General features: G+C 43.4%; 1 protein-coding gene across 3 annotated transcripts; it reads left to right on the forward strand.

Moving 5' to 3' along the window:
- The first annotated feature begins 652 nt into the window (after window positions 1-652).
- SERTM1 (serine rich and transmembrane domain containing 1) lies at window positions 653-14636 on the forward strand. 3 transcript variants are annotated; one of them, XM_051636159.1, is made up of 4 exons: window positions 660-721; window positions 7151-7226; window positions 7709-7806; window positions 13428-14636. In XM_051636159.1, exon 4 carries the CDS (start codon window positions 13611-13613, stop codon window positions 13932-13934), a length of 324 nt encoding a protein of 107 aa, XP_051492119.1. In that variant the 5' UTR covers window positions 660-721; window positions 7151-7226; window positions 7709-7806; window positions 13428-13610; the 3' UTR covers window positions 13935-14636. The 3 variants fall into 3 exon arrangements, 2 of the variants coding, with proteins under 2 accessions (XP_051492111.1, XP_051492119.1); XR_007891245.1 differs by lacking the exon at window positions 660-721 and adding an exon at window positions 2507-6377; XM_051636151.1 differs by lacking the exon at window positions 7151-7226 and having other exon boundaries at window positions 653-721.
- Window positions 14637-15001: the final 365 nt, after the last annotated feature.

Consider the following 15001-nt stretch of genomic DNA (forward strand, 5'->3'; position numbering starts at 1 on the left):
GCGTGTATCTGTAGGTAAGTCACTACCCAAATGAACTAGTGAAGCCAGATTTTGTTTGAATTTATGCTACTTTATAGGCATTTTCTCAGCTGGTCTTGGCACGACTATTATCTCACTCCCGTGTAAATGATGCCAAAATTATCCTTGAGGGCCGCGGCAGCTTTCCTGAGAACTTGGAAGAGTTTTCTAAGAGGCACCTGGCAATTTCCCTTTCCCAAGCAGCCTTCTTTCCTCACCCGCTCCTTTTCCATGCCCGGCTCCTGTGCATTTCCCACGGGCTGCTCTGGAAAGGGATCAGCCCTCGGGAGCTGGAAGAGCAACACGTTTCAGCGCATGTGGGGCACAGATGTGGGGTGGGACGAGTGTCGCTGCGGGTTTAGCGTGCCCCATAAATCCTGGTGACTTTCATCCTCCTAACAGCAGTAAGTCGGAGGGGGAAGCCGTGTCCCCCAGAAGGTGAGTAAAGCACCTTGCCCAGGCTGGCACTGTGTCCCCAGACCCTGCGACAGCACAAACGGACCCTGAGCGCCGGGGGGCGGGGAGAGCCTCTGCCCTTTCCCTCGGGCCCGAGAGCCGAGCAGGGGCTCCCCCCGCCCCCGGGGCTGGGGGCCGGGCGAGGGGCGGGCCGGGGCGGTGCTGCCTCTGCGGCCGTGCGGGACGGGAGCCGGGAGCGGGGAGCGGGGAGCCGGGCAAGGGGCAGCCGGAGCCGGAGCTCAGCACGGTAAGAGGGGAGGCGGCTGCGGGCAGGGGGGCGCCGCGCTGCCGGGTTTGCCTGAGCCCGGAGTATTGCAGCGGTGTCTGGTTGTTTCTGTCGTTAAGCGAGGTCGGCACTTTGGGGTGGTTTCTCGCTCCCTCTGCCTAAAGCCCAGTGCTCTTTCCCGCGGTTGGAGTTGAGCCCCAGGCGAGTGCAGTTGACCCGCGCTCTGGGAACTGATGCACCCCGTCCTCTGGCTGTCCGGTGCCTTCCCGACTCTTCCATCGGGTTTTGAGAGCCGTCGTGGGCACGGGGAGCAATGTCTGCCCTCCGTGCTTCACCGGCTGCTGCTGCTCCGGGAGAGTCTTCTGAATGTTTTGTCTTTCGTGTGCCGTAATCAGGGGCATTTGCCTTTCACATACGTTTAACCTAGGTATCCGTTAGGCCTCCGTTGGATTTGTTCCTAAATGTGTTTTGGAAGGAACAGATTTTTGTCCTGTCTGACTCCACGGGTTGTCAAACGGCTGGAACTGAATTAACACTTCTTCGTTTTGGTGAAATTGCTTTTGCTGGAGGCAGAGAGGGGAGCGCTCTGGATGAGCGTGGGGAAACATCTGGGGCTGCGCTGCTTCTGGAAGGAGAGATGGAAAGAGAAGGGAGGCAGAGGTTGTTTTCTGGGTCTGCGTGATGCTACAAACTGGGAGTTTGATAGTGCAGAGCGTCGGGTCATCGCTGTGCAAGCACATTTTTGGCTCTGTGGGTACAAGCGGAGATTGCCACCCATGTGCTCTTTCACATTGTTTGCAGGAAGATAACAGGAAAAGAATTGCTCCCTCTGCAAATAAATTGTAAAATGCCTATCCAGTGTACTGGGAGAGGAGCTGAGCTTAGACAGCACAATGTGGAAAGAGAAAAACAGGATGGATGCACAAAAATGTGCCCTTTCCAAATACTTTATGTTTAGCTAAAAGATGCAGGCTGTTACAATATCGTCTCAGTAGGGGTAATGAAGTTTGAGACGGAAAGCAAGTGAAGCAAACTCCTCCTATCCTTGCAAATGCTAAATAGTACAGAGATTGCGAAAATAGTGGTAAAGGGCTGAGCAATTGACACATTGCTCAACATTTATATAAGCAAAGAAAATTAGGAATGCAAACTGAGTACTATTAAATTTAATTCTCGGGTTATTATAGGAGAATGGGAGGAAGCTGAATAAAAGAAATACGTAAAATCTGGATCATATGGGATGTACATAGTGCTGTGAATTTTATTCTGATCGGTGGTGCAGCTGACGGGAGGATGTCTGCTTCCTTACAGTTTTGCTTTTAACAGTCATTTTGACCCTGCTCTGAGTTCTCTGTGCCTGAACAGACTGAAACGAAGGACAATCTGAAGCCACCCCCCTCTGTTTCTCTGCTGTCATGTCTAGAAGGGCTTGTCCCCCTTAGGGATGGCTGCTGCTGGTTGTAGCTGGGTGCTGGCTCCCTGCCTTCCCCACCTCTTCCTTGGACGGGGCCATCCACATCACCCAAGGTGGGAAGAAGAAGAGGCAGGCATGTCATCCTGGTCTTCCTCATGTTTCCCCTGCTTTCCTCTGCTCTGGTGTGCAGACTTGCCTGCCTGCAGGCTGCTACTTGCTATATCCAATATGTGTGCTTCACTGTCAGCAGGAGAAATGCTGCAGGACCTTGAACTGTTGGAGATGGGGTCTTGGGCTATTTCAGCATCCAGGTCTACTCTAGTACCAAGTGGGTGAGTGTATGTGTGCATTCGGCTTAGGAAGTTACTGCCATTTGCATTTTGTTAACCTTTTCAGACATAGAAGTCTGACAGAGGTAGCTTGTGTCTGCCAAGTGTCTTGGTTCATAATTGGGTCTTACTGGTGCAGTAAAATTTATAAATGGTATTCTGTAAATTCCCCATCAGAGGCAGGAAGCAGTGCAGTTTTCCCCCTGGCACCCATCTATGCAGAAGCAGAAGAGGAATTAGCTCAACCAGAGAGTGCAACCAGAAGTTGCTGAAAGATCTGGTGTTTCTGATAGACTTTGAATTTAAATACTGAGAAGTCAAGGCATTTTCACCCCTACCTCTTGCACTCTCTTGCAACGACTCTTCCCCTTATGCTTTCATGATTGCAGTTACCTCCTTTTCCTGGTGTGTGCAGAGGAAATCCTGTTACAGCATAGTCAATCCATGGCTCTGCTGCAAAAACCCACCTCAGCGTGCTGCTTCGGCTGCATCTCCCCTCTTTGTCAGTCCTGCTGCTGCTCCCCCTTCTCTCGTGCATCAGACATACCAGCCGCAGGCTTCACTTTCAAGTGTCCTCTATGCTCTCCCTGTACATGCTGTACCACCTGTCCTGCTTTACCAAGACATACCCCCTGGGTTTATTCAGCCCATGCTCTCAGCATCTGTCTCCCTCAAGCTACCGCTGTTGTATTTCCTGAGCTTCCCTTGTGTTTACTTGTAGCTTCGTATAGCCACCTTGTCCATCATGTAGTTAATTTCTTTGATATGTCCCAGTGTGTTTGCTGTTGCTGTGATGCCTTCAGTGGCTGTCTGGTGAGATGCTGAGGCAAGTCCTCACCCATGCTGCCACACATCCCTGTCACTGGAATTAGTCTGCCTCTGGATTTGAACATAACAGTGTCCTCTAAAATCAGGACACCTGAGAGGTAATGTCAAACAGACCACTCTATCTAGCACCAGCAGAAGCTCTCCTTCCATGGTCTACTTTATACTCACTTGCTCTTTTTGGCATTTCAAGGTGCAACCCTGCCCCCTTATGCTGACACATTACATGGTTCACTGCAAGTCCCTTTGCAATAGTGTTGTATTTTCACCTAAGTTACTGCAGACTGTTTTGTAAACAGTGACTAGATATAAATATTACGCACACAAATGCAAATATGATAATGCCACAGTCTCTTTGTCAAGGGAGGGCTTGCAGCCTGCATTGGAAGGGATGGTGTGAGGATGGAGACCTTTTCTGTTGTAACACTGAAGGGAAAGAGAGCATCAAAGGATAAGGCCGTTTCCTTGTGTGTCTTGGTAAAGCAGGCTGAGTCAGGAAGCAGAGTTACACCGAGCAGAGTTGCTGTGATAGCACATCTGTGCCTAAAATTCCCTTGGCATTTAAGTTGACAGTATGTAGTTGGTACCGAATCTGTTTTTTTGGGGGGAGAAAAAATTCCAAAACAAACTGATGCTCTAACTGAGGCTTCGGTTTAATAAAGTGTACACATTTATGTCCTAGCTTTACATTGTGCCAGGATTTCTAAGGAGGTTAAAATGAAATCTGCTTGACATTTGAGACTTTGATATGGACCATATCCTTTGTTTTTATAAAATATATTGAAGTCTGTGTGTCAGCTGAATTTTAGTGTAGGAAATTGTTTTCTTATTACTCTGGACACCACTTACTGGGTCACAACTTCATTAGTTAAGAACTAATAACCTCCTTTACTAGCAAAGTTAAGGGTCACTTATTGTTCAGCAGAGCCCCTTGCTGAAGTCTGCAGGGAGGGCTCCTGAGAGCTCTTGGCATGATGTGCCCACAGGAGTGGACATGTCCCCGTGGAGTTTGACAGACAGAAGTTCCCCGCTATCTTCATTTGTGTAGCCAGCTCCTCTGGCATTGGTCAGGATGCTGTGCCACAGCACTGGTGGGGACAGTGGAGACTTTAAATCACTTCCAGATTTAGCCACATTTAGTCCTAAAACTGTATTCCTGGTAGGTGAAGGGGACTGTGCCTGATATTTCAGAGGGATTTTCCCTCTTTTTTCATAGAGGGATGCTGAACCTGAGAGTTTGAGCCCTGCAAGTTGTTAGCTTCAAAGATGAGCGTGATGGAGAATGAAAGAAAAATCAGATAGCAGAGACTGCTTGCCCTGGGGCTTGATATGTTGTCTGGTATGTTTCATCTCTGAGTAAACGACAATGAGGAGGAGCTGGAGCACTGCCCCACGAGAAGCCCGTGGGGCTTCGGGAAGAGTGAATGTGGTGCACTGGCCATTTCACCCAAGCGTGGAGCCCAGGGCTGGTCTGCTTGTGTCAGATACCAAAGGGGGTTATCAGGAGCCCACTTTAAGAGTCAGGCACAAGCTGGCAAAGCTTAATTAACTTTTGTTTGTTATGAGAGTAATTGTATCACCATCATGCCACACAGATGTCACCTCCCAAGAGGCTAGTAAGTGTTGGGATGCTCCACAGACCAACTTGCAGCCTTTGCAAGGAGAGGTAGCAGGAATGGAATGACTCAACCATTAAAGGAGACAAGACAAGAGCAGCTGAAGTACTTTCATATCCTTGTTCCACTGAAGAAAATGAGCTTTAACTGATTTTTTTCCCCCTATTTTTCTTTCTTTCCTTCCTTTCTTTTTGCCCTGTGAAAAAGTACATGTCTAATTAAGAAGCCAGTCCACCCTATGCTAAATTTTCTGTGGAAACAAGAATTTTGCCTTTGGAGTTGGAAGAGATAAAAAAATAAGTCATTCCTCAAAATGCAGAAATTAAGGAATCCTGATAGCCACCTCCCTCTTCCCTGACTAACCTTGCCCTGGACCTCCTTCCAGCCTGCTGTCTCCACAGGCACCTGCAGTCTGTTACTTTGGCAGTGACATCTCAATGGCTGTGTTTGACTGTAAAAGTCAATTACTGAGACCTAAAGCTATTAGGGGGAACCAAATGGCTGTGTGATCTTTTGTGTCACTTCTTCCTGATCATCTGCTGTCATTAAACTTTAGGAGCTCATCTGTCTTTGAGGTTTCTGCCTGGAGTTGAATTTGTCTGAAAGTGGCCAACAGGAACAAAAGTTATTCAGAGGGGGAATAAAGCTGGGACTGGACACCAGGAAATCACTGTGGTCAAGGAAAAGGGTGATTTTGAGATTTGCTGGGGGGTTTTTTAGCAACCTGTAATTTTTCACAGGAAATTTTGAACAAAAGTGGGACATAAATATTATTTAGCAAACCAACACAGGAAGGAGACTGATTTCCCTGCTGACTGTATGTCCTTTGGGTGAGATTCAGACTCACACTTCCATGGGAGGCAGGACCATGGAGGTTCCTGTTTCCCCACCTGAAGTCCCAGATATTCAGCAGTGAGACTCTTTTCTCCTTGCCCATTCACATTCCCGTTCCTGAGAGATGCAGGGAACAGATCCCTGTGTATCTTCTTGGCAACTGGAGTGAATACAGTATTTGGGCCAAATCCTGCTGTGCCTGAACACGGTCAGCACGAGCCTCAGCTGTGGGCAGCTGCCTTAGCTGAGACTGTGAAAAGAGCTGCAAAGGGCATTAAACTGGTGCAAAAAAGGATGAAGGACCGTGGGATACAACTGTGTATGCCAAGGGGTCTCCTGTAGATAAGCTTCTTGATGTTCTGGTCCTAATATTTCTGTGTTCTTCAAAGGTAATTAAAAGCTCAGACCCCTCCATCTCACTGAATAGTCTTTCTATTTGAATATGAATGCATGCAGTTAAAGAGTCTTGAGGATGTATTGTGTTTTGAACTGCATCTCTGGCATGTTTAATCACATCAGGATTTGATAGGCTCTGTTCTTTTAGTCTTTCCAGGGATTGGGGCATTGTATTGTATGGAGGGCTAAATGGGCAAGAGCAGTGCTCTGTGTATCTGGGGGAGAAGGACTAAAGAAGATCCCTCAGAGACAAAAGAGAGCTGGTAAGAAGCAAAATCATGTATATGTGTTTTGTTTTAAGAGAAAGTCCTTGTTGCAGGCATTTGTGCCTCTTTCCCCAATGAGAGCCACTCTGAAAGAAGCAAAGGGAAGAGAAGGGGTCTCTCAAAGAGCAGAGAAAACTGGGGGGCATAAGATTGAGGTCTGCGTTATGAGGCAGGTTTGTCAGAGAAAAGGTATCAGGGGCTGATGCCTCCCCCTCTCCATCCCAGCCTCAGCCTACGTGCTCTTGGGCAATGGGGTGTCTGCCCTCGCATCCAGAGGACATGTCAGGTCCATCCCTGGGGAAGCTGACCTCGGGGTTCACCTGCAGCCCCCCACCAGTCCTTCTGCATGAGGAGGGGGTCAGCAAGCTGTCCAGCTCCCTCTGGATGGAACATTAGTATAATCAATGTTATAAAAACATTTGTATTTCAACAATGCTGACTTTTAACAACTGCACTAGATAGTTTTCTTTGTTGAACTTTGACAGGCTTTAACTGTAAGTGATTTGGTGATTGAACGGATGAAAGCAACATAACAATGCATTAACATTCATCCCCAGAGATCAGCTTCTCTAATGCACTTCAAACCAAATCTGTGGAAAGGGTAGAGCTCTGAGATGTATAATGATTGTGCAAGCATCTTGTCTTTCCCAGAGGGGAGGATCTTTTTGCAAGTGGCCCTACTTTTGCTTTAATCTTCATTGTCTGGGATTGTTTCTTCATATACAATCAATTTATTTTGCTTTATTAAAAACAGTTTGTTTTACTTTTAGGTGTTGAACAAATGTAGCACACAAGAATCTGCTAGTGATCCTTGTGCATATGCAATATTCAGTTTGGGGATTTGGGGTAAGTGAAATTAAAGTGCAGGTTGTCTGAAATAAAGATAATAAATAAATAAATAAATAAATAAATAAATAAATATGTGTAATCCCAAAAGACCTGCTTCCTAACAGGAGTCTTTAGGGGATGTTGTGGAATGAACTGGAATGCAGATACAGGGCTCCAGTGCTTCAAGCAGTGCCAGGGGACAACAGGTTGCCTTGGTCCTGGCACACTCTGCAGAAGAAGAGGAGAAAGGTGTTATCAAGGCATGGCTGTAAAGCAGCGACCCAGATAGGCATGGTTTTCATATGATACATGCAGTGCTGTAACTGGACAGTAGAAGGATGTGGCTAGCAGGAATAAAACACAAGCCAGGATTCCAGTTGGTTTGTTTTCTTCTAAAATGTCTGGCACCGAGACCAGTCAAAAGTCAGCACTTTTCCTCCCTATTTTTTATATTACATAGTTATTACTAAACTTTTCAGCTTTGATTTGCTTTTTTATAGGGGCGTTTCTCAGCATGCAGTCCCTTTAGATTTGGGTGCGATAAATAACTACATCCTGTGTGTTGGACCTTGGCTTGCATCCTCATAACTTCCTGCTTGTAAGTATTTTATTTATTCTCTTTGCTTTTCTCCTACTCCTAAGCAGGCTCTGGGTCTGATCCCCTGTCATTATGTCTTTGCTTTACATTGATCTGAATAACTCTGTAATCTGCAGATCCATGGGAAATGTAAATGATACAAGCATTTGATACTATCTGAATTGATCTAACTATCCTTATGACTCTGAGACTTGCCTTTTCCCAGCCCCACAGAGAGCCCCAAACAAATTATAACTTGATTGTAACCTGCATTGAAGCCATCTGGACACTTGTCTTCTTAGATTTTAAAAGTAATACATTTAAATCATATTAAATCATAATAAAAAATGAAATTAGGTCATAAATTTAAAGGAAGACTTTGCTTGTGGCAGGAAATAGTTTTTCCTTATGTGCACTGTTTTATTGAGTCAGTTGGTGACTGATCCTGCTTCCCAGGCAGAATGGTAAAGAGATCCTCTGCTCCTGGAGGATCCATCTGTAACAGGAAAAAGAAGCATCTTACTTACTTGTGGTCTTTCAATTGCCAAAGGCATTTGTGCAAGAATAAGAAGTATTAAGGATCATATTCTTGCTAAATTCCAAGTAAGTTACACGTTAGCTAGAAGGACCATATGCAGTAATATAGCCCTATATGCTAAAGAAATGTAGAAAATTAAGGTGGCAAGAGGGAAGACAAAATAATTAAACCAGAAGCTCACTGGCCTTCATAGATATGTCAAATTGGCAAAGGTCAAGATTAGCCTTAGTCTTTTTACTAGATCTAGTGAAAAAATTGCTTCCAGCTTTTGAAGTGATCACTGCGGTAACAGAACATGAGAGGGCGACACACCTTTAGGGATGAGGAGGTTTCATCCTGAAATTGGCATCACCACATATCCTGGGCTGTCTTCTGGGAACCTGCACACTCCTCCTCCTGCTCCTCTGGCCCTGATGCTGAAGCAAAGAGAGATGGTTCTGGTTTCAGGTTGTCCTTATCTGCTCACTTCTGGCTTTTGCTTTCCAGAAGGGCAAAAGAGAGCAAAGAACACACTTGTGAGTCATTTTGTAGAGATAATCAGTGTAATCTTTAATGAATGTCCTCTTCCTCCCCTCTTCTACTCAAAACAAAAAGCTAGCTACCCCATACAGAGCAAGACATTTTTGCATAGGCCCAGAGTACCATCTTGCAGTTCATCTCCCTTTCCTAGCCGTTTCCTAGCCAGATTAATGGCCAGGAATTGCAGTGCCGTCTGGGATCTGCGAACCATCAGATCCTTACCATCAGGGGGATGGTCCCAAGCCATCCACTCATTTGGGGGTGGGCTTCTTCAACTCTTATCTCCTTATTTTAAAGGAGACAATAGAAATCTAACCCTCTGTTGTAGTCATAGTCTGACTTTCCGATTACGTTGGGCTGAAATCAGCCAAAAGGGTTTTTAAGTTTTTAGGGAAGGAAAGCAGATACAATGGACAGCATATTGATGTCTGACGGAATGAGGGACCTCACAGTTGTAACTATGCTAAAGGCAAATTATCTATGCTAAAGGCAAATTAAGCTCTCTTCTGTTAGGAGTTGTTTACCATAAGGGCTTTTTAGGATACCTACACCCTGTAACAAAAGAGTTGGTGGGAAATTCTAACGAAAAATGTTAGTTTGTGTAGCATAAAAATGCTTATTTTCTTTGATGTCCATTTGTCTCTCTGCTTAAATGTTTTGAGGACTCTGAAACAGACACAAAAATTTCTATCAAATTTCTCACAAAAATCCAGGAAGAACCAAGAAATCAAAGTGCTTACCTATGGCTGATAAACTCCCAAGAAAATGAGTCTACCAGACTTACCTTTGCTTCCTGTTCCTTAGTTTGTAGGGCCTCAGTGGTCGTGCTTATACTCCATTAAATTATATTTCAGTGAGCCTGGAGAAGTAGAGTTGTTGCATCAAGATATGCAAAGAAATACAATTCAGGCAAATGGATGGTAAAGGATTTATGACACTGGGGCTATGAAAAAGCTTTCTGGTTACTGCATGCCATCCTGGAAAGAGCTGCAGGGTCATTTAACACTCACCTTAGACTGAACAGGGAGATGACTACTGTCTGAGCTATGCTCAAGATTAAATTACATATATTACATATAATTTGGCACCTAGGGCATATGCTCATTAATGAGGCCTCTGCTTTTGATTACATTTTCTGGAAAAAAAAAAAAAAAGGGTTTTATGATAGGTACCATCAAAGATACAAACAGCTGGTAGTGTGGGCAGGGCTACCTAGGCATGATACTGCATGGTACCCAGGATTTACCTCTTACATAGTGGTGGCTTGCTTAATCCCTCACCTGCCCAGTTTGCCCTGCTTTTTATGAACACCAATTTGCCTACCTCCTACTTACCATGGGGTAAAAGAGATTAAAAACTCCAGCTGAACCTGCCCACACTATCTGACAGGTATCCCCAGCCTTGGAAAAATAGTGGTTGTCCTCACCTATGAAAAATGGTTTATACTGAGAACATTAGTGTAGGAACAATGCCAAGCTGGAGGAAGATACTTAAATAGTGGTTCTGGTTGAAAAGCCAGAACAGATGTACAAATGACACACCATGTGTCCAGTAGAGCCATTCCTTGTGTGCCAGCCCTCTTATTTGGGGAATGAAGTAGCAGAACTAGGTTTTTTTCTCTTGTACATCTAAAGTGTGGAGGTGGATTCTGTGCCTTCTGGATACAGTGAATTGTTTTACTGAAGTGCATGAACCTATCTCAGTAGTTTGCTCATCAGAGCAGCAAGGCTGCATGATAGCTGAGTAACGGCAGTGGGAAAACACAGCCAGTGTCAGAAACACCATTTGTGGCCTGCGATTTTCAGTGGTGCAGTTGGACTCAATGACTCAGGAAGCTTCCTGAAGCCATGGATCCCATGGAGTGGCAGGTGCCTCTGAGAAAGTGATCAGGATCCAGTTACACCACAAAGTCTGAGTTGCCCAGCAGACAGGTCCCGCTTCTCCTAGCCCAGGAGAAGTAGTTATTTGGGAACTACTTTTTGGAAGTAGTTATTTGGGAAGCCTTCTTCTGTCAGTGTTCCTCTCCATCTCCAATCATTAAGCTTTAAGTTTTTGCCCTGCACCAAAGCAACTTTCCAACAACAGATGACGGAAAAGTAGAGACCAGAATTTGAAAACTTTCATTCCTTAGATGTATTCCTTGATGGGTTTATTGCTCTTTGAGGGATTACAAGTTTATTACAGGCATCCACTTCCAGTTTTACTATTATACTCTAAAGTCAATTACTAAATTCCCTACTACTGAATTTAACCAGGTTTGGGCTTGATGTTTCGATGCTGTTCTGTTTAGTTTGGTAACTGGTTTTGTGCATTTCTGAAAACCGGAGGTTAAGCTGACATCTGGCTTTATTGGGGGTTATTCCTTTAGGAGGATTAGGGTGAGACAAATGGTTATGCCACTTACCTTGTTCTCCTTGTGGATCCCCCTCTTGATTTGTGGCATGGCAGAGGTTTGTGTAGCTGCATGTCGGTCTAGAGCAGAGTTTGCAGCCCTGCCCCATGTTACTGGCTGAGCCATCCTGGCTGCTCTCCAGGAGGGCTGCAATGGTGGAACAACAGGGAACATCATCAGGCATCAGGAACAGGTCCATATTATTTCCCTGCACTTTTTGTACCTTTCCTATGAACACTAGTCAGATATGTTCACACTCCATAGGATTTTGCTGTTTTACTCCAACAGATGATTGGTAAAAATTATTTTAGACTGAGTAGGACATTACACTTTAGGTCCATATTTTTAAATGTGTGTTTAAACAATACAGATATTTTTTTTCTTCCTAAAATATTACCGAAAGAGCCACATTAGCTGAATGTACACTGTATGGTGAAAGTCATTTAAACATCACATCACTACACAGTGTGAGTGAGGCAACTGGGATCTGGGCCATAGTAATTTGGAACTGGAGTTTGCAGTGCCTCAGATCTCACTACAGAATACTCTGTTAAAAATAGCCCAGTTGACATTGCCAGACCTACAAAGGCTGTGGTCTAGCAAAGCACTCACATTTCTGCTTAACGGTGAGGTTTAGTCTGATTAGTCCTGTTTAGGACCATCAATTTTGCAGTAACTTCAGAGAAAGTCCTGTGCGAAAGTTCTTCCTTGTACCAGGGCCAAAGCTGTTAATATTAAAAGTAGAACACAGCAGATTTCAAATTTGCAAAGACTCTAAAGGCTTTTAACTTCTGACATGTTAAAGAATTTATGTGAATTAATTCCTTAAGTAATTATAAATTCAATTAATAGTGGGTCTGCTTTTCATGATGACAAGTAATCAAAGATAAACATCTTCTGTATCAAAGCTTATCTGTTAAAAAGGATAAATTAGCTATAACACACTTAACTACCTCCAGAACATGAAATGAACACGTACTGTTCTGTTAATTTTGGATCACTAAATTAAAGACAGTTCAAAAAGAGTATAATCTCATAAGGATCTCTCTTTGTTCTTTCTGTTATGACTTATTTCACAAGGTACAATAAATAGTGTTCATTGTGAGGCTAAATACTATTAGGGTTATAAAATGGTTTTGCTTTAGTATATTTTATGCATTTCTATGAGTTACATGGCTCAAGGCTAAGAATATTTTTAGCTGGTATTTGCAGATACTCCTGCATATCTTGTAGGCTATCAGGATGCTTGATTAAGACTACCCAAAGGTCTGCAATAAAACAAGAAATGTAATAAATAAACAATAAACCAACATCTGAAATGTAACCTTTTATCCATGAAAACATGGATATGTGTGTACTAGTAAATTAATTCAGGCCAGGGCACAGGCCTGTCATCATCTCTCCTGTTAAATTAGCAAGTGCACACCTCCTGGTGTGGTTTTGGCCAGCTAGCACCCTCTAAGCAACACCTGGATGTATTTCGGATTAGGATTGGTCATCATTCATACCCAAATGCAGCTGTGATTTGGCCATGAGGATAAAAGGAAGTTTGGCTGCCTTGAGGTAACATGCCATGAAAGTTGTCTCTGAGACCTGGCTGTCTGTTCCCTCAGGGGTTTGCTGATCAGTGTCAGAAGCTGCAATGCTTTGTTGAAATGTGCCTGCTGTTGAGAACTCCATGGCAGCATTTAGAGGGACATGCATTTTGATCTGCAAAACCATTTGATCCATTTTGTAAGAAAATACAGTAAGAAAGCAGGTCTGGCAGATTTTCTCATTCTGGCAAGGTAGAATGGGGTAAGTGGCTAATTGTAGTGGATTTGTTCTCCATCATGGTGCCTTGCTCCAGGTTGGGGAGCTGAAGTCTTGAGAGGGATCTTTTGTTCCTTGATTAGCTTTTATCCACATTTGGATTCCAATACGTCTATTCCACATAGAGTACATTTTTGATTGTGCTGTTCCTCAGTTAAACAAATGGTGGGGAAGGGTCAGTTTTAACCCACTGATGAGTACGATTTCTCCTAATCTCTGCATTTGAGAAAAGAGGTATGTAAAGTTAGTTGTTATATAAAGCTTTAAGAATTGCAGCTTAGTGCTAAGGAATAATAACTTGTAACTATAAATTGTCTCAGGTGCACATTAAATCACATTATCTGCTAATAAATTAATCTTGCTTTTTTTCCTTTTTTGTAGTTCCAAAGGATACAATCTTACATTGTCTTGGGCTTGAGCACTAAAGGATAAATTTGATCACTGGCTGATTTGTCATCTCTTCATTGTGATGGAAAAAGTCGCCTAAAACAAATCCTTTGTTATGCTGCTAAAACTGCTTTTGAATCCAAGATCTGTTGTGATTTTTAAAACACAAACCCAAAAATGTCAGAACCTGACCCTTCATCTGGATTTGTAGGAAACATGGAAAATGGGACTTTTCTGGAGCTGTATCCTACATCCCTTTCAACTTCAGTGGATTCGTCACCTGGCCGCTTATCCAACGTCTATGTCTATGTTTCTATATTCCTTAGTCTCTTAGCTTTTCTCCTTTTGCTATTGATCATTGCACTTCAGAGGCTGAAAAACATAATTTCTTCCAGTTCCTCCTACCCAGAATATAATAGTGATGGTGGAAGTTCTTTCACTAATTTAGAGGTTTGTAGTATTTCTTCCCAGCGCTCTGCTCTCTCAAACCTTTCCTCATGAAACTAAACGAAAGGAAACACATAGGGAATGGAAGAGCTTTGAGTTTCTTGGGGAGGTAGTGCATGCAACATTTGCCTTGGAAGACTATTAATGAAGAAGTGGCTTCTGAAGTTTCCTTAGGTTTGTTTGGTTTTGGTTTGTTTTTTAATTTTTCTTTCCTTTTCTAGTCTTCATCTCCCCTTTTACTAATGTTCCTTTTCATTTTGGACAATGGATAATGACACTTGATCATCTTTTCATGCCTGTAATAGTGATGCTGTCTTTTTCTCACACGTACATGGTGTTCATTAAGAGTACTCCTGCCAAATTGTAATACAGTTCTAACTGATTGTGTCATTTTTCTGTGCTAGTTGTGATGGCTTCCCTGTTTTTTTATCAGTAATAAGCTGACTACTTTTCTTTTTCCTTTTTTAATCAGAAAAGGACTTCTGGATGAAATCTCTGTTGCAAGTGTCAAAAATCAGCTTAAATTATAAATATAGTCCTTGGGGCAATTTAAAGGTGTTGGTATTGCTTCTTTTAAATTTTTTCACATCTTTTTCAGTAGTTATTGATGTTCATAAAACACAACAAAAATCCATTTATTGAGGAATGTTACTTCTGTTTATTTGTACTCCTGACTCATTCTGTATAAAGTCTCTGTATTTTAGTTTTTTAATCTCTTTGGTTGACTTAGTAAAGCAATGACAATAATGATGCTCAGTGCTGAATGTGTGGAGGTGTTTTTGGACCCCATTGCATCTCATTTGTCTAATGTCTTTTTTTAAACAAGGGGGCAGCTTTTGCTGCTGAATCATAAGTATCTCACAACTGATCCTTCACTCATCTTACAACTTATTCTAAATGGGTACCAGTACAAACCAGTGGTTTCTTGTAGTAGATCAGCATACAGCAACCATAACTGGCAACTGAACTGCTCCTGTAACTGTCCTTTAGGCACAAGATGTTTGCACTCCTGTGAGCAGGGCCTGCAGGGACAGAAATTCCTTGTACTAGTGAGGACTTCCTGGGGCAGTTTTGTCCTGTGATTTCACACATGGACACTGGGGTGGAGGGGGGACCCAAGC

The sequence above is a fragment of the Apus apus genome, chromosome 1, assembly GCF_020740795.1.
Source record: "Apus apus isolate bApuApu2 chromosome 1, bApuApu2.pri.cur, whole genome shotgun sequence".
In the NCBI taxonomy this organism is placed as follows: Eukaryota; Metazoa; Chordata; class Aves; order Apodiformes; family Apodidae; genus Apus; species Apus apus.

Bases quoted from the DNA above. Each gene is read 5' to 3' on its own strand.
- SERTM1 (XM_051636151.1), top strand. From the start codon at position 13,611: ATGTCAGAACCTGACCCTTCATCTGGATTTGTAGGAAACATGGAAAAT.